Genomic DNA, 17,585 nt, shown 5'->3' with positions numbered 1-17,585 from the left:
TGGGTGTCGGTGAGGCCCCCCTGGAGCGGCCGCCAGCACCTTTGGGAGGCCTTGGGGAGGGAGGAGGAGGGGCGGCCTGAGCCTCTTGGGGTCCCTGCCGCAGACCCTGCCTCACGTCGCGGTGGGGACAAGGCTGGGGCCGGGGGGGGGGCTGCGGCTGGTGTGCAGCGGGCCGTCGGGGGCCCCTGCCTGGGACGGCCAGGTGCCTCTGTCCCCAGACGCGGCAGTCAGAGGAGGCGGTGAGCTGGCGCGGCGTGGGGACCCCCAGCTGGGCACCCGGCTGCCATCTTGTGTCCGTCCCATTTTGTCCCTGGTGCCTTAGATTCTGGGCAGCCCAGAGGTCGAGGCCCCAGGGTGGAAGACCGGACCGAGGGAGCGGGGGTCTGAGCCCCGGGCACGGCCTGTCTGGGTTCGGGTCCGGGCTGTGCTCTGGTTCCAGCTTCCCGCTGCTGTCAAGGCGGGGTCAGGGCTGAGCCCCGGCACCTGGCTCGCCGGGTCCCTGACGCCCGTGTGGGGCTGGATTCCTTCCTGGCTCCCGGCTTCACCCTGGTGCCGCCCGGCTGCTGGGGGCACTGGGGCGTGAGCTGGGGTGGGTGTGCTCTCAAATGAGTAAGCAAACCGACGAAAAGCCCGTGCGGACTGCGTCCTGAAAACCTGTGCGTGGATTTGGGCTGTTGCACTAAAATAAACCTGTCTTTCAGTTCCCTTTTCCATGATCTTTTTGAAGTTCCCGCACGTATATTTATAGTCGTGTTCAGAGTGATGACAAGCTGGCTGCCCGTGAAGATGATTTAGTTATTTGAAAGGCAGAGTGACGGGGCGGGGGAGAACGGGGGAGCAGAATCTTCCATCTTCCCCTCACTCCCCAGGTGGCCGGGCTCCATCCGGCTCTCCCGTGTGGCTGCCAAGGCCCAGGCACTCGGGCCGGCACTGCTGCCTCCCAGGCCACCGCGGGACCTGGCAGAGCGGAGCAGCCGGGGTGCCCACGGGGCTCGCGGCAGCCCACCCCGCCCCCGCACGGACACCAGCACGTTCGCGAGAGGAGCGCAACTCTGCTCCCGCAGCCCAGAGACCACAGTTGGGTTCCGCCTGCGCCGCGCGCCCCGTCTGCCTCTGGCGGTTCCGGCTGGGGAGCAGAGACGCCGGCCCCGCAGGTCCACGGCACCCAGATCGTCCGGGACCTTCTTCTCGGCCGCTGCTCCCGGGCTGCCGGGCCGCTCCTGCGGGGGTCGTGGCGGGGTCTGGAGGCGGTCGTGGCCACCCGTTTGGTCTGTCCCGTCATCTGTGCAGGCTTCGGTCACCTGGGAGGCAGGCACGTGTCCTGCATGATGTCATCTTAAGGTCACACCAAGCTTGCCCCAGACCTCCTGAGAACGGCCGTTAGGTGTCTGGCCGCCGGCAGGCCCAGGGCTGCACCCAGGATCCCTGCGGTGCCCACCTCCGCCTGGACACGGTTCACGGCTGGCACCAGACCACACACCAGGCCATGCACCAGGCCACGACCAGGCCACACACCAGGCCACACACCAGGCCATGTGCCCGGCCACGACCAGGCCACGCGCCAGGCCACACACCAGGCCATGCACCAGTCCATGCACCAGGCCACACGCCAGGCCATGCACCAGGCCACACGCCAGACTACGCACCAGGCCACGCACCAGTCCACGCACCAGACCACATGCCAGGCCACACACCAGGCCACGCACCAGACCACACACAAGGCCACGCACCAAACCACGCATCAGACCACGCACCAGGCCACGTGGCCTCCTTGTCGGCTCTGTGGTCAGCCCTTCACTCACTCCCAGGGAAATGTCTGCCAGTGAACACCACAGACCCCCTGCTGAGCACGGGCGACCCTGCCCCCCGCTGTGGACCCCGACCTGAGCCCGGGAGACCCCGCTTCTGGGGTCGGTGGTCTCCACTGCTCCCGCAGCGCCTGGTGGGCCCCGGTCGGTGGGTTCCCTAGGGTCGCCCAGGGCAGCCCCTGCCTCTGTTTCCAGTGGTGCTGCACGGCATGGCCTTCATCTGCCCTCCTGACGACGAAGCGTCCACCCGGCGGCCCGGGGGGAGCCCCGCTCTGATCCCCCCCGGCCGCTGGGAGCCTGCCGGGGTCGGGCTGCCCACACGTGCTGGGCCCGGCTTGCCCGGGGGGTCCTTTGCCCTGACACGCACCCTCCCTCGCCCCAGGTCGCCCGGTCACCCCCACGGCCGCAGCGCCCCTGGGGCCTGGGGTACCACCGGCCTGAGGATCCAGGGGCCTGGCCGTGGGCTTCCCGCCGGGGTCGCAGGGTCAGGCTGCCGAGTTCTCCAGGCCTGTGGAGCCGGTGGGCCTGGCAGTCAGGTCGGCTCCTGGGCTCTGGCTGGCTTGGCCACGTGGTGGCTGAGTGACCGGCTGCTGCCGGGTGGGGGTGAGCAGCAGGGCCCCCCGAGGGGCCTTGGGCTGGAGGGGAGGCTCCAGGCAGGCGGTGGCCCCAGGCCCTCCACGGGGGCCTGAGCTGCACCCCCCAACACCCGGACTTCTCGGCTGTGAGTCTGTTCCTGGGGGCCCACCCCCAGCCTGCACAGCACACACGTGAGGGCGGGGGTGGGCCGTGGGCAGTGAGGGGCTGGGGCGGGCGGGGGTCCTGTGGCATTCTGGGCACTGCTTGGGACCTCAAAGGGCCGGGCTCAGCACAGTGTCGGGGGCAGGGCTGGGGCCCAGGGGTCTCCGTGTGTGCAGGCCTGTCTCTTCCCTCAGAGCTGGGATTCGTCTGTGGTGTGGGGGCCCAGTGGGTCCTGGGGCCGAGAGGTCAGGGCCCCCACCCCAGCCACTGATGCCAGCGGGGGGCGTGGTGGCCCCCACTTCCTGGGCGCTGACACAGGTGGTGGGAGGCGGGGAGGGGGCGTGGCACGGGGCAAGCCGGGGCTTGTGATGGGCCCCGGCACTCGAAGCACCAGCGGCTGCCGTGTGGGACACACGGGAGGGGGTGCGGCCGGTGTGGGAAGCGGAAGCAGCCGTGAGCCCCCTGGGGGGTGGGGGTGGGCGGCTCTGAGGGCGGGGGCTGTGAGGGCCCGTCCCCGTGTGGGGAGGGTCCTCCCGTCTGCCTGGGGGTGCCCCGACTTCCTGATCACCGGCCACAGGGACAAGTAGTGGGCCCGTGCGCCATGACTGCACCGGCGATCGCTGGGAGTGGCAGCCAAACCCCCACAGCCCCAACACCCTGTGGCCGGAGTGGGGGCTCCTCGGTCCGCAGCCCCTCCCCACATGGCCACAGATGCGGCTCCCGCCAGCCCCAGGGCTCGGGCGTGGCCTGCAGCGGGGCTAGTGGGGCAGGGCAGACAGGAGAGGGGTGCCGGGGCTGTGCCGGACGGGACTTGAGCCAGCCTGGCGGTGCGAGGCGGCGGGCCCTGTGCCAACCGCTGACCTCATGGCCGGCCGTCGGTGGCTTCGTCTTGGCTTGTGGCAGCCGGTGTGGTGCCGTTGCCTAATTAGGCTTGACGGTGCCAGCCCAGCCGGAGCCCCGAGCGGCCCGCGCTCCGCCCACGTGTTGGGGCGTGGCTCCCGCCCTGGCAGGAAGCTGCCCCGACTGCTCAGGAGCCGGGTGGTAGCCAGCCGGGCGGCCGCAGGGCAGCTCTCGGGAGACCCCTACCTGCGGGAGCCTGGAGCGGTGCAGGTGAGGTGGGGCCAGGAGGGCCTGCTGTGCCTGGGGGGCTCTGAGGCCCGGGACCCCGCGAGCCCCCGTGCCAGACCTGCTGCCCATTGTGGGGCATTGTGGAGGGCTGGGAGTGGGCTGGGCTGGGGGTCCTGGGGAGTCCCTGGGGTGAAGGGGGCCCCAGAGCTTTGGCGCGAGGAGGGGAGTGAGGCAGGGGCTGGGGCCCGTGGAGGAGGGGGCTGCTGCTGGAGACGAGGCCTTGCCAGCCCTGGCCGTGCCCCGTGTCTGGGAGGCCCCGGTGTCCCAGTGTCTCCGAGGGCCAGGCCTGGGCAAGTCGTACGGCTCCAGGGCCCAGTGGCCAAGGCCTCCTGTGGCCTCTGTCCGTGGCTCTGTGGGCCCTGGGCAGGGGAGCACCAGGGAGAGGTGGGCTTTGAGGACAAGGGGGCCAGGAAGGCTCTGGAAGGAGTCGCGGAGTTGGGAAGCAAGGCTGAAGCCGGCATGTGGTTGCCCAGGAGACCACAGGGGTGGCCATGCACAGGGGCCGGGCTGAGTGGGAGCTGGGAGGGCCGGGGTGAGGGCAGAGGGCGCCTGCGAGCAGGCAAGGCTGTGGCAGCAGAGCGGGCCCCCGTGCGGCTGGCGGCCGCTGCACGTCTGAGCCTCTCGGAGTGTTGTCCCTGGGGAGGACGCTGGGGCGCCCTCCCACCTCTGGCCTCCCTGCCGGCCCCGTCCGCCCCGGCGTTAGTGGGGCCTCCTGGAGCTGGGCTGCAACCCCGCCGCCCTCCAGCAGGGGTCGCCAGGGCACAGCCGCGTCCCAGCCCCGCGTGGCTGCCCTGACGGCCCACCAACCCCGCTGCCCCTTCTCCTCCCTCCAGGCGTGCGATGAGTGGCAGGCCCAGATTCCACGTCGGCCAGGGTCGCTGGGGGCCGAGGAGCCTCAGAGCAGCCCCCACCCCACCCCGGAGGGCCGGCCCCTGCTGCTGACGCGGGCCCGCAGCCCCCTCCTCCAGCCCTCGCCGGCTCCAGGATGGCCCCCCCACAGGCTGGCCCCCTTCCTGGCCCTGCTGCCCGACCCCAGGACCCAGGGCCGGATCTGGAACGTGGCCAGTTCTTCCTGAGCGCCAACGTCCTGCCTGTGGGTGAGTGAGGCCCGGGCCTGGTCCCCGGGTGCTGAGCTGGAGTGCTTGTGTCCCCGGGGGCCCTGGGATGCCCCTGGGGCCTCTCCGAGGCTCCCTCTGCCGTGGCCGGGGCCTGACCACACCTGTGCCTGCATGGCCCGGGGGACGGCTCCCCGTGTTCTGGGTGCCGTGGGGTCTCGGATGAGCCTGGTGCCTGGGCACGGTCAGGAGGGCGGGCTCCCCTTGGGGGTCCTCAGGGAGCAGGGCTGATCCGCTCCGTGTCTGGCAGGGCTGCCTGGGGCTGCTGCGTGTGCGTGTGCAAGTGTGTGCGTGTGCACAGACTGCAGCCCTGTGCCCGCAGAGGCGGGTCTGGCTTGCTAATCCCATGTTCTGCAGATGTGCCCGGACAGGTCCCGCCGGCGGGTGGAGAGAGTGCTCAGCTGCGCCGGCCCCTGCAAGCTCTGTCTGGAACAGACCCCAGGGGGAGGGGAGGCTGGGGGCGGGGCGGGGGTGACCTGGGGGTCCCTGGGTGCAGGGATGGAGCTGGGCCACCGGGGAGGGCAACTGCTCCGCCCCTCCTGCCGCTGGCCGCCCCTGTGTCCACGCCCTGGGAGGTCTGGGAGGTCTGCGCTGGGTGCTGGGCTGAGGCAGGGGTGGGGGCACCTGGTCTGGCCCTGGAGTCTTTCCGGAATGCTCTCTGGCAGCCGCATTGAGCAGGGGGTTTCCTGCTGGGAGCGAGGGGACGGCCCGCGGCAGCACAGCTGCCGCCTGGTTCACACTGACGTCCTGCTGAGCTGACACCCATCCTGGCCGACGCGGCTCAGGACTGTGCGTGCGTGTGTGTGTGTGTGCGTGTGTGTGTGTGGCGGGGTGTCGGCCAGGCACCCAGGTGGGTGGGCTTGGGGTCTGTTCTCACCAGCTGGGCTTCTGGGTCTCGGCTCGGGAACCAAGCACGGAGCCCAGCCACACATGCCCAGCACCCGCCCTGTGCCCCGTCCATTCCAGCTCCCAGGCTCTGCGCCCACCAGGGGCCAGGCCTCAGGCCCCAGACCAGCAGTGAGCGTGGGCTCTGTGACGCCGGGGCGCGGGCCTGGCCCGGGAGTCCCACCTTCCTGCCTGAGACCCTCGGCCCTGGGGCAGCTCTGCTGAGCTGCTTGGGGGAGGCCTGAGCCCCCCGGCCGGGGACGGGGCTGGTGGGCAGTGGGGGACAGGAGGGCGTTGGGGTGTCCTCCATTGGCAACTCGTGGCTGACAGCCCCCCGCCCCGTGGTTCGTCTTACCCAGTTCTCCTGTATCCATGGTAACCAGGTTTCGTTTAGATCAACTGAATCCAATTCCCCAGGAGAAGGGTGGGGGCTCCCGGGCTCGTGGTCCCAGCCAGGGGCTTGCAGCTTTGGGGTGCGGCTCCGGCACCCAAGTCTTGAGCCCCGGACCTTGGGGGGCTCTGCAGGGGAGCTGGGACCCTCCCTGGCCCTGACTGTGCACTAACCCAGGCTTGGGGGCAGCCTCCTCTCGGAACCACCAGGGCACGGGTGCCGGGGGTGAAGGGCTCGGCAGACACGGAGGCATCCCCGGGGGGTCTCTGGGCTCACCCAGTGCCCTGGAGAGAGGCGGGAGGGGCTGCGGTGGCCGCTTCCTTGTTCCTCCCAGTGCCTGCTGGGGTTCGGGTAGGAGGACCCGGGGAGCTGGCCCTGCTCCCCCTCCCTGAGGCTGGGCTGTGCCCCCACTGGCAGGAAGCCTGCGGTGGCCAGGGTCCCAGAGCTCGGAGGTGGGCGCCTCGCTTGGGCCGTCCCGCCTGGAGCAAGGGGCCTGCAAGGCTCCCACTCTGCCCCTCCCCTCCCAGGGTCCCAGGGGCTCTCTGCTCGGCTCTCGCTCCCCGTGAGCGGCTGGGCCTCTGCTCTGTTGGGCCCTGGTGGGGGGCCCTGGGTGAGGGCTGAGAGGCCGTTGTTGGGCCCAAGTGGCTGAGGGTGCGTGTGCCCCTAGGGCTGCTGGCCTCTGGACGTGGCGGGTCCCCCTGCACCACTGTGGACGTGGCGGGTCCCCCTGCACCCCTGTGGATGTGGTGGGTCCCCCTGCGCCCTGTGGACATGTCAGGTCCCCACTGCACCCCTGTGGACGTAGCAGGTCCCCCCGCACCCCTGTAGATGTGTCAGGTCCCCCTGCGCCCTGTGGACGTGGCGGGTCCCCCTGCACTCCTGTGGACATGGCGGGTCCCCCTGCACCCCTGTGGACGTGGCGTGTCCCCCTGCACCCCTGTGGACATGGTGGGTCCCCCTGCACCCCTGTGGACATGGTGGGTCCCCCCGCACCCCTGTAGATGTGTCAGGTCCCCCTGCGCCCTGTGGACATGGTGGGTCCCCCTGCACCCCTGTGGACATGGCGGGTCCCCCTGCACCCCTGTGGATGTGGTGGGTCCCCCTGCGCCCTGTGGCCATGTCAGGTCCCCCTGTACCCCTGTGGACATGGTGGGTCCCCCTGCACCCTGTGGACGTGGCTGGGGAGGGAGCCTGTGTCCCTCCGCTCCCCGAGCTGCGTGTGCATCTGTCTGTGCTCACTGAGCGGTGGCTGGAGCAGCCGTGGCTGGAGCAGCCGTGGCAGGGTGGAGAGACACGCGGGCCCCCGGGGGCTTCCTCCACTTCAAAGCGCGCTCAGATCTGTGCTGTCCTGGAGTCCGCCCACCGGTGCCGTGCCGGCCTCTTGTGGTTGATGATGAAGGCAAGACCGGCTGGGAGGAGAATCTCTGGAAAAACACAGAAGAGCTGAGGGGGTCGGGGAGGTGGGCTGCGGCCCTGGTGGCCCCTCCCGCCACGGCCCCGGGACTGGGGGCTCGGCCGGGCTCCTGAATCTGGGTTCCCTGTGAGCCTGCCTTCCCCAGGAGGCGGCAGCGGGGTCACCGCCGGGCGCCTGGAAGCGGGAGCCGCGGTTATAAGTAACGTGGCGAGGGAGACCGCGCCGCCCTGCGCCCCTCTGCCGGCCGCGGGCCTCCCCTCGGGTGAGCACGCAGGGAGGGCGGGCGGGGGCTTTGCAGCTCCCTGCTGAGGCTCCGCGCCTGGAGAGAGGGTGCAGCTCTCTCGGGCTCAGCGCCATCTGTGGTGGGACCCGGCCCCCGCTCCTTGCACACGGCCCCTTCTCTCCCTGGACACCGCCCCTGCCCTGGGTGGGGGCTCTGGGCACAGACCGGCTGCCCTCATGCATCTGAGCAGCCAAAATGGTGTCACCCCCCCCCCCACGCCGACCCTTGTTCTGGACGTGGTTCCTACGGGCAGCCTCGGCCAGCCTGCCCTGGCCCACTGGCAACGAGACTGTGGCTGTGGGGCGCGGGCGAGGGTCTTTATTTCTTTTTTTAAAAGATTCATTTATTTACTTTGAAAGTCAGAGTTACAGAGAGAGAGAGAGAGAGAGAGAGAGAGAGAGAGAGAGTCTTCCATCCGCTGGTTCACTCCCCAGTTGGTCGCAACGGCCAGCCAGAGCTGCGCCGATCCGAAGCCAGGAGCCAGGAGCTTCTTCCAGGTCTCCCACGTGGGTGCAGGGGCCCAGGGACTCGGGCCATCTTCCACTGCTGTCCCAGGCCACAGCAGAGAGCTGGATTGGAAGTGGGGCAGCCGGGTCTCGAACTGGTGCCCATATGGGATGCTGGTACAGTAGGTGGTGGCTCTACCCGCTGCGCCACAGCGCCGGCCCTGAGGGTCTTTATTCTTGGAGGCCGTGTCGCCTGTGGTCCAGAGCCTGTTCTGCAGGGAGACTGACTCCGGGAAGCCAGCGGCCTCTGAGCCTCAGTGCATGGCAGACTTGGCTGTGCCGACATTCGGGGTGTGGCGACTGACCCCAGACCCATCCCCAGGGAAGCAGGCAACCCCGGGCTTGCTGGGAAGGGGCTGGACGCTGGGTGCAGCATCAGGGAGAGGGACAGCCTGGGCGGGGCTGTAGGCGGGGCTGGCCCAGAGGTGGGGCTGGCCCAGAGCTGGGGCTGACCTGGAGGAGGGGCTGACCTGGAGGCGGGGCTGACCTGGAGGTGGGGCTGGCCTGGAGGGGGGCTGTCCTGGAGGTGGGGCAGGCCTGGAGGCGGAGCTGACCTGGAGGTGGGGCTGACCTGTAGGTGGGGCTGGCCTGGAGGGGGGCTGGCCTGGAGGTGGGGCTGGCCTGGAGGCGGGGCTGTCCTGGGGGCGGGGCTGTCCTGGGGGCGGGGCTGGGCTGTAGGCGGGGCTGACCTGGAGGCGGGGCTGGCATGGAGGAGGGGCTGACCTGGAGGTGGGGCTGTCCTGTAGGCGGGGCTGTCCCATAGGTGGGGCTGTCCTGTAGGTGGGGCTGTCCTGGAGGCGGGGTTCTCCTGGAGGTGGGGCTGGCCTGGAGGCGGGGCTGACCTGGGGGCGGGGCTGGCCGGGAGGCGGGGCTGGCTGGGAGGCGGGGCTGACCTGTAGGTGGGGCTGGCATGGAGGCGGGGTTCTCCTGGAGGTGGGGTTCTCCTGGAGTTGGGGTTCTCCTGGAGACGGGGCTGTCCTGGAGGCGGGGCTGTCCTGGAGGCGGGGCTCTCCTATAGGTGGGGCTGGCCTGTAGGTGGGGCTGTCTTGGAGGCGGGGCTGACCTGGGGGCGGGGCTGGCTGGGAGGCGGGACTGGCTGGGAGGCGGGGCTGACCTGGAGGCGGGGCTCTCCTATAGGTGGGGCTGGCCTGTAGGTGGGGCTGGCCCAGAGGCGGGGCTGGCCTGGAGGCGGGGCTTACCTGGAGGCGGGGCTGTCCTAGAGGCGGGGCTGGCCTGGAGGCGGGGCTGACCTGGGAAGGCTGAGCCCGCAGAGCCGCAGGTCGTCCATACTGGTCATGTGCAGTGTGGGTGTGGGGAGGAAACCTGGTCTTGGGGTCTTCCTGAGGGGGAGCAGGGTCCTGAGGCCCTGCACCCCAGGCTCCCCCGGGCCACACTCCCCAATCTCGAGCTCGGCGGGGCTGTCTGGGGCTTCCCTGGGGTCGAGCGCGGCAGGATGTCTGTGGGGGCAGCTGGGAAGGGGGCTCCAGGGCTGCCGGCAGCAGCCCCCGGGCAGGACCGTGGTGGCAGCAGAGCAAGGTGCTGCCCCTGGGGTCCACGGCGCCCCTGGCCCTGGCTGGGACCCCAAGGGTGGGGAGGCTGCAGAGTCCCTTGGGCCCTGGGCAGAGGCGAGGCCGTTAGGGGCTGGGGTCCGGAGCCTGCTCCCCCGCGTGGGCCCTGCCCTGGGTGGGCTCAGCCGAGGGACACCGCCCTGCCTGGCCAGGGTCTCTTGCTGTCTGGGACTTGGGGTCTGAGTCTGTTTCCCACCTGCAGGGAAGAGTGTCGGCCCCTCTTGCCCCCTCCCGGCCCTGCTCCTGGGGCAGTCAGCCCTGGGTGGGCGGCATGGCCCGAGGGGGGTCCCTCCTGTCTGCCTGCCATCGCACACCCTAGAATGGTGGCCGAGGGACCATGGGCCGCCTCCGGGGCCGCCTCTCTTCAGGCCTGTGAAAGAGCAGGGCGCGTGGGGGTCAGCAGAGGGCGGGGGTGCGGGCAGCGTGGCTGTCCAGGTAGTGTCCGAGCGAGGGGCAGGGGTGGGGGCCTGGTACGCAGTCGGCGCTCCGTGCACGCTGGGCCAGAGGCACGGTCGGTGCCGGGTGCAATGCTGGCGTGGAGGCAGCTGGGCCGGCCGTAGGCGGGGAGCCCGGCGCGGGTGCAGATCTGCCTGACGGCCAGGGCTGCCCTCGGGCAGGGGCTGGGGCCGTGGGGGGCTGCAGCCCCCTCTGATCTCTGTTTCAGGGACTTGCATCCCCCTCAGCCCTGGGGTCAGCCCCGCCCACCGTGCCCAAGCTGAGGGACACGTTGGGGGCGGCCGGTCTGCTCTGCCCGGATCCCAAGTTCTTGCTGAGCCCCGCCTGGGCTCCCCCAGGCCTCCCTGCACCCCCTCCTCGAGCCGAGTGCTGCCCACGGCGCTCCACCCGCGACGCCCGGCCTCCTGGGGCAGGTGCCCTGCCCTCCCCCTGCCCAGCCCTGCCCCCGCTGAACCACGCTCGGTCGGCCTTCCTCACAGCCTGCCTCCCATCTGCCCCGCCCCAGCACGCACACCATGGACGCACACATCCGTGCAAACACGCATGTGCACACACAGAAGCACAGCGCGGGCACGCTGCACGCATGCGCACTGACACGTGTCCACTGTAAACACGCGTAGTGCACACATGTGTGCATCGGTACATGTGTGCAGGTGTGCACACGTCTGTACACAGTAACCCACGTCACACACAGCATGCGTGTGGACACACACCTGCGCACACACACACCCTCCCAGCCAGCCAGACCCCTCCCCCGGGCCTCAGGCCCTCCCCCTCAGGCAGGGTCACTGGCCACTGAGCGGGAGCCCCGGGGACGCCCGGGGAGCGCTCGCCAGTGGCTGTGGGAAGGCGTGAGGAGTGCGCGTCAGCCTGGCAGATGGCACCGCCGGGGTCGCGGCCACGCCAGCCTGCTAGCGGAAGTGTGCGCCGTAGGCCTGGGGCTCTGGAGGTGGGAAGAGGGGCGGGGCCCAGCGTGGGGGCTGGGCGGGGCCTGCTCACTGGCGCCCTCTGGAAGCGGCTCAGTGGGGCTTCAGGTCAGCCAGAGGCCCTGGGACGGGGCTCTCCACCAGGGGCCCCCGCTCGGTGCCCTCCCCTCGGCTGCCCCCAGAAGGCAGCGCTGGGCCCTGGTGTCCCATGGCCCAGGGGGGCTGGGGGCCTGGAGCACACAGCGTCTCCATGACTGTGACCCCGGCCACGTGGCCTGGAGCAGCACCTGCCCGGCCCCGGGCGCCCCGCCCACGCGGCCTGCAGCTTGGGTCCGCGGCATCTCCTGTCAGGCCTCTGGGGTGCCGGGCCCACCATGTTTTCCCAGGGGCGCTGGGGGCTGACCCCGCCTTGGGGTCCTGGCTGGTGGGGAGCAGAGGCTGCAGCCATGGGGATGGCCCAGGGTCACGTGGCCTTGACCCAGCTCACAGGCTCCTTGTCCTCAGGACTTGCATGGCAATGTCACTCGTGCCTGAGCCAGGGACTCCTGGGGGCCCAGGGAGAGTGGCTGCCGGCCGGTGGTGTCTGTTAGCGTCACCCTCGCCCGCCCGTGTGTCCCCACCCCCTGCTCAGCACCGGCTCTGCGTGGCCCAGCGTCTGGGGGTGCTGGGGCCGGGGGTCGGCCCTGCCCTGCCCCTGTGTCCCAGGCTACCGCCCACCCGTGTGGGGGTGCCGAGCGCCCGTTCTGCGCGCCGCCTTGAGTTCCGGCTGGGAACGGGACGTCTGAACGGCAGATGCTGCTGGGAACGAAGCACACGCGTTCTAAATTTGGCTGGTTGGGAGCTGCACATTTGCCCAATCAGACCGATCGATCTGGCGTGCGTGTGCGCCTGTGCGGGCCGTGCTGTGCCCCCCCTGCCCCCCCGCCCCCAGCAGCTCTCCGTGCTGACCTCGGCCGTGGGGAGGTCTCCGGGCCACCTGTCCTGCCCAGAGCCGGGCACAGCCGCCCGAGGGACGTGTCTCAGGGCGCAGGGGCGGCCCGTGCGGGTCACAGGAAGCTGGGCCCGGCTGCTGGGCCTGGGGGTGTGGTGGGCACTCAGCTCCCAGGCTGCAGGGGCCTCACGGTTCCTGTCCTGTGACACTGCAGGGGCCAAGGCAGGGACCTTCCCAGGAGGGCTTCCTGGAAGAGGTGTCTTGGTGCCAACTGGGAACCCCAGCGGGTGGGAGAGGGGACACAGGGGATGGGAAGAGCCAAGCCTAGTGGGTATCTGTGAGGGGTGGGGGTCTGGCTGTGGGGCCCCCAGGTAACCAGTGTCTTAGTGGCATGGCGCAGGGTGTGGAGCTGGCCTGGAGGCCCAGTGTGGCTGAGGGCAAGGCCCAGGCAGTGGCACTGGGGGGACGGGGGGACGGCTGGCTGGGGGGCTGCCAGGTCAGGTGGCAGGTCAGGTACCAGGTCAGGTGGTGGCCGGGGACGCAGGCTAATCACCCTGGCTGCTGGAGCCGCCTGCAGCAGCACCTGGCTGTGTGGGCACATGGCACACGGCCCACAGCCCACGGCACATGGCACAAGGCACAGGGCACACGGCACACGGTCCAGGGCACGTGGCACACGGCACATAGCACACGGCACAGGGCTCAGGGCACATGGCCCATGGCACACGGCACACGGCACACGGCCACCTGTCCCACATTCCAGGGATTCTTGGAACCTTGGCTGGGAGCGGAGATTCCCCTCATTTTGCTCGCGGTTTTCGATTTGCATTTTGGTCCTGGCTCCCTGCAGAAGCCAGTCCAGGTTCCATCCCGCCGCCCGTGGCTGCGACTGTGCCCGCCGCTCTGGCTGCATGCCGCGTCCCCCGGGGCTTCTCAACAGTGGCCCCACGTGGCTGTGCCCGGACCGGACCTCTCTGCCCCCATCGGAAGAGACCCCTCACCCCGCCCCCAGCCGAGATCCGCGCCTCTGGGAAAGGTGGGCGGGAGGGAGCTGCCCCCTCGGTCGCCCAGGAATTGGAGGGGCCTGGGCTTCCCCACCCCGCCTGTCCCAGCCCTAGGGGTCTCCAAGGGGCTGCTCAGGGCTGTCACTGAGCAAAGTCCCTGGAGGGCCTGGGGAGGGCGGGCAGAGTGCGGGGTGCACCCCCAGCCAGGCAGGGGGCCCTCAGGACGTCTGGCGGCTCCCACACGGGGTCCCGTCCCGGCCTGTGCAGTCAGTCCTGGGAGGGTCTGGGGGTGCCGGGGGCGGGGCTGCCGTCACTCATCACAGCTCATCAGGTGGTTCCCCCTCCGTCCAGGGCACGCGTGTCCACTCCCTCCCCGTGGGGCCCTGGCCTGGGCAGTGGGCCCCTGGCAGCTGGGGCACCGGCTCTCAGGAGCTGCCTGCATTTCCCCCGGGGGCGGCTCTGACGGAATCGCCGCAGAGTCGAGGCCGAGGTGCGAATGCCTGGCTCACGGCCACGGCGGGGCGGGGCGGGGGGCAGGGGCGGGGCGGGGCGGGGGCAGCGGGGAGTCGCCTGGGAAGCACACAGCCTCCCTCAGCTGGGCCTGGCCCAGCGTCCTCTGTGTGGCCGGGGGCAGCGGCCGGCGGCCTGTACCTGGGCACGCAGAGGCTCCGGGGCAGAGGCTGAGGCTGCTGGCGGGGCGCCGGGACCCGAGCCGGCTCCGGCGTCGCCTCTGCAGCCTCCAGGCCAGGGCGGGAGGGTGGCCAGGGTCCGGCCGGAGGCGGCGTTGCTCATGGAGGACGCTCACTGGGGAGCCCCACCCCGACCCGCGCCGGGTGCACCCTCCCCTGTCTCGGGGGGCCTGGCGGGAACCTGAACCAGCTCAGACCATGCCGAGCAGAGCCCTGGGACCCTTGCTGGGCAGAGACAGGTGCCGAGGGCTCCCCTACCGGGCAGGGCTCGGGCTGGCCTCAGCGAAGGCTGCAGGGCTCCAGCTGTGGAAGCCATGCAGGGGGTGGGTGAGCAGGGGCTGTCTCTGCACGGGCACGGGTGGGTGAGGAGGGCTGGCTGCAGAGGCTGCCTCCCACGTGGCCAGGGCCGCCCGGGGGCCGAGGCCTCTCCAGATGCTCTGTCGTCAGCCAAACCCTTCACTGCTTGGAGGGGCTGGGAGCTGGGGCGCAGGCTCCGGCAGGGAGGTCCCAGGAAGGCACCCCAGGGAGTGGCGCTTGGCTATGGCTGCGGTGGGGCCCCCAGGATCGGCCGCGGCCAGCGCCTGCATTGCCCGGCGCCCATTCGGGCTCTCTCTCCAGGCCTGGGGGACCTGTTTCCAAGACAGCAGCACCAGGCGCCCCTCCCCCAGGCCAGAGGCTGCCCCCTGAAGTGCGCTGAGCGGAGGGGCACTGTCGCCCCGCCCCCACCGCCTGCAGACCCCACCCCTGGCGTCTCAGCTGGGGAAGGGGTGGCCTGGGTGCCCCTCTCAAACGCCGCGCGTCGGGGCTGGGCGTGCAGAGTGATGCCCGCCCGGCGCCCCTGCGGGGCCGCGGTCCCGGCCCCGCCCCCTTCCCGGCCCGCGGCTCCGGGCGCGCAGAGGACGGGGAGCTGGAGGCCGCGGGTGCCTCTTTGCGGAAAAAGTACTTTGGCTGCGGCGGCGCGGAGCGGGCGGCCGGCCCCGCTGCGCGCCCCGCGCCCCCGCTCCGCGCCCGCCCGGAGCCCGCGTCCCCGGCCCCTCCCGCGCGGGGCGGGCAGGGGTGTGGTGCGGGCGCACGAGTGACAGCGCGCTCCTCGCACGGCGCCCCGCGGGCGCAGAGCCCCCGCGCCCGAGCCGCCGCGCGCAGCCCGCCCGAGCCCGAGCCCGCGCCCGGCCGCCGCCGCCGCCGCCGCCGCCGCCGCGGAGACAATGGACGCGGGAGCCGCCCCGCAGCAGCAGCACAGTAGGTGCCGCTCCGGTCGCTGCGCCGCGCGGGCCGCGGCTGCTGGACGCGCGGGGGCGCCGCTGTCCCCGGCGCGGGTCGGGCCGCGGGCGGCCGGGCTGCCTCTAGGGTCCAGCCCTGGGGGGCGGCCGGGTCCTGGTGGGCTTGGGCAGGGGGGCGCCGGGGCGGGGGCGGGGGTGGGATTGCGCCGCGGGCAGGTGGACGGGTCCTGTGCTGTCCTCGGGCTGCAGGTGCGGGGTGAGGGATCTGGGACCACCCCCTGCGAACTTCCCTGGCCGGGACCCAGCGCGAGCGGCCCCTGGCTCTGCAGCGCATGGGGCACGGGCACGTGGGGCTGCAGAGGTCCACGGGGAGCCTCTGCCTGGCATACAGGTGCCACTTCCCTGCCACCTGGGCCAGCCCCACCCAGCACCGGCAGGTGAGGGTGCAGGGGGCACTGTCGGGACAGCCCAGCCCAGGCCGTCTGTGGGCCGGTGGGGGGAGGTTGGGGTGCCCCTTGCTAAGTGTGCTTTTGGGACCTGCACCTGCTGCCTCCTTTGAGGAAGTGGGCACCCCTGGAGCCAGCACGTGCCAGGCAAACTGGGGGCTCCCCTCCCCCGCCTCTCCCCACTCCCTGGTGGCCCTTGAGGCAGATGGGGGCGGCCACGGCCCCCACCCTAGTGGCTCTCTCCCCCCTTCACCACCAGAACATTCTTGCTCGTGGCCCCCGCGCCCTGGTCTCCTGAGGTGACGCTCAGCCGCCCTGGGCCACAGCGCCCCCTGTGTGTCCTTGGGAGCCCACTGGGGTCCTGCCGGGGCCGGCTGAGCCCTGAGGCCCTAAGACTGCAGGCGCCCTGGCCTAGGGGCCAGCCCTAGGTCACCATCGTACCCCTGCCTGGCTGGCAGCCTGCCCCTGGGTCCCCTGTGGGGCCATGAAAGAACTGGTGCTGCCGTCACACACCCGTCCTGGGACCACGGGACATTCCGCAGGAGAGGGGGGAGGCAGCTCCTGGCAGGCGGTGGGTGTCTGCCTGTCCCGGAAGCCCCCGGCCCTGCCCTCTGCGGTGGGACAGCTGCCCCTTCCTCGTCACGGCTTGAACGTGGTCTCACCCCACGGGGTGAGGCTGAGCTGGCCGGGCCTGGCTGGGGACTCGCTGGGGGCACCTGCCGGGCAGTCCATACACCCGAGGCTCCCCCGGGGGGCTGGTCTGCTGGCCTGGACATCAGTCCCTGGTGCACAGGGGCCCAGGGCTGGGGTCAGGCCGGTCTCCCAGCCACCCGTGGAGCTGTGGTTGGGGACGGTAAGGAGGGGGAGAGAGGCGGAGGCGTCCAGAAACAGGGGGCAGGTGGGCAGTGGCCTCTCCCGTGGGGGACACTGGAGCTTGGGCCCGGTCTTGGGGCCCCGGGCCCCCCTGCAGGTCTCGGTGCCTCCTTGCACGGGGGCCGAGGGCTTGGGGTGGGAACACCCCTGCAGACCCTCCCGGCTCGGACGCGGAGAGTTCGGGTTACGTAATGTGCAGCCCCGCACTTGGGCTGCCGTGAGCAGCAGCAGCCGGGGCTGACAATACGAGTTGTAATTGGATTTTAATTTTTAATGTCTGCACTAGATGAAGAGCTATGGGCCGATTTGTATATATTCTGTTACTCTGCGCCTAACAGGGCTACTTCATTAGCTGCTGACGGCCGCCCCGCCCTGCCGCCTGCTCCCCGAAGGGAGGGGCCCCGGCCTGGGTGACAGCCGGGGCCCCGCGAGCTGCCTGCCGCCTGCTCCCCTGGAGGCACGCCTATGGGTGGGCCACGGCTGGGCCTCCAGGTGGGCGGAGGACCAGCCCTCCAGGTCTCCGCCCACTACCCACCCAGCCGTCTCATCACCTGTCCTGTCCCGCGTCCACTGCACCCCAGGCTGTGTGCTGGGGGAGGGGTGGTTATCAGGGACCCAGGCATCAGCTTGTCCCCAGCGGCCGGCTTTTGGGTCACCTCTGGCCTGGCCGGACCTCTTGACTCCTGAGCCACTGGCCACAGGTGGCTCTGGTTTTGCGGGTTCCACCGCCACTGGCTGACCCCACAGTCTGGGGACTCCGCAGCAGGGCCTCCGGGCGCCAGGGGTGGGTCTGCCCCTGGGGGTCCTCGGCCCCCAGAGAGACCCTGGTCCCGGGCAGGGCCCGGAGCTGTGTGCCCGGGGGGTCCCTCCGTCCGCCGTGGCCAGCGGGTCCCAGGAGGGAGGCGGCCGCGTCTCCGAGCGCCCTCCGGATTGCTCAGGTCTGTTGTATAACAGGCAGAGGGAGGCAGGGTTGCGGAGCCGTCTCCGGCGGCAGCGCAGCCAGCGGGACGCAGCCTTTGTCCTCTGCCGGCCCAGCACAAAGGAGGAGGCCGCCCCCGCCGCCCGGCCCGTCCAGCGCGCTTCTCCTCCGGGTGCTCCCCGGGGCCCAGGCTGAGTCTGGCCTGGGGCCCCTCCGCCTCCACGCGTGTCTCTGCATGTGTGTGTGCACGCATGTGTGCGCCCGTCCGTCCGCTCCTCCGAGCAG

General features: G+C 71.3%; 1 protein-coding gene across 1 annotated transcript in view; it reads left to right on the top strand.

Moving 5' to 3' along the window:
* Positions 1-3,509: 3,509 nt before the first annotated feature.
* The window catches only part of PLCH2 (phospholipase C eta 2), a 59,224-nt gene continuing 45,148 nt past the window's right edge, over positions 3,510-17,585 (top strand). Inside the window, exons 1-2 of the mRNA XM_070077095.1 lie at positions 3,510-3,656; positions 4,508-4,771. Coding sequence (XP_069933196.1) covers positions 4,660-4,771 — 112 coding nt within the window. The 5' untranslated portion in view covers positions 3,510-3,656; positions 4,508-4,659. The remainder of the gene's footprint in view (positions 3,657-4,507; positions 4,772-17,585) is intronic.

This window comes from Oryctolagus cuniculus, chromosome 7 (assembly GCF_964237555.1).
Source record: "Oryctolagus cuniculus chromosome 7, mOryCun1.1, whole genome shotgun sequence".
Lineage (NCBI taxonomy): Eukaryota > Metazoa > Chordata > Mammalia > Lagomorpha > Leporidae > Oryctolagus > Oryctolagus cuniculus.
This window is presented reverse-complemented; position numbering and strand designations above follow the sequence as displayed.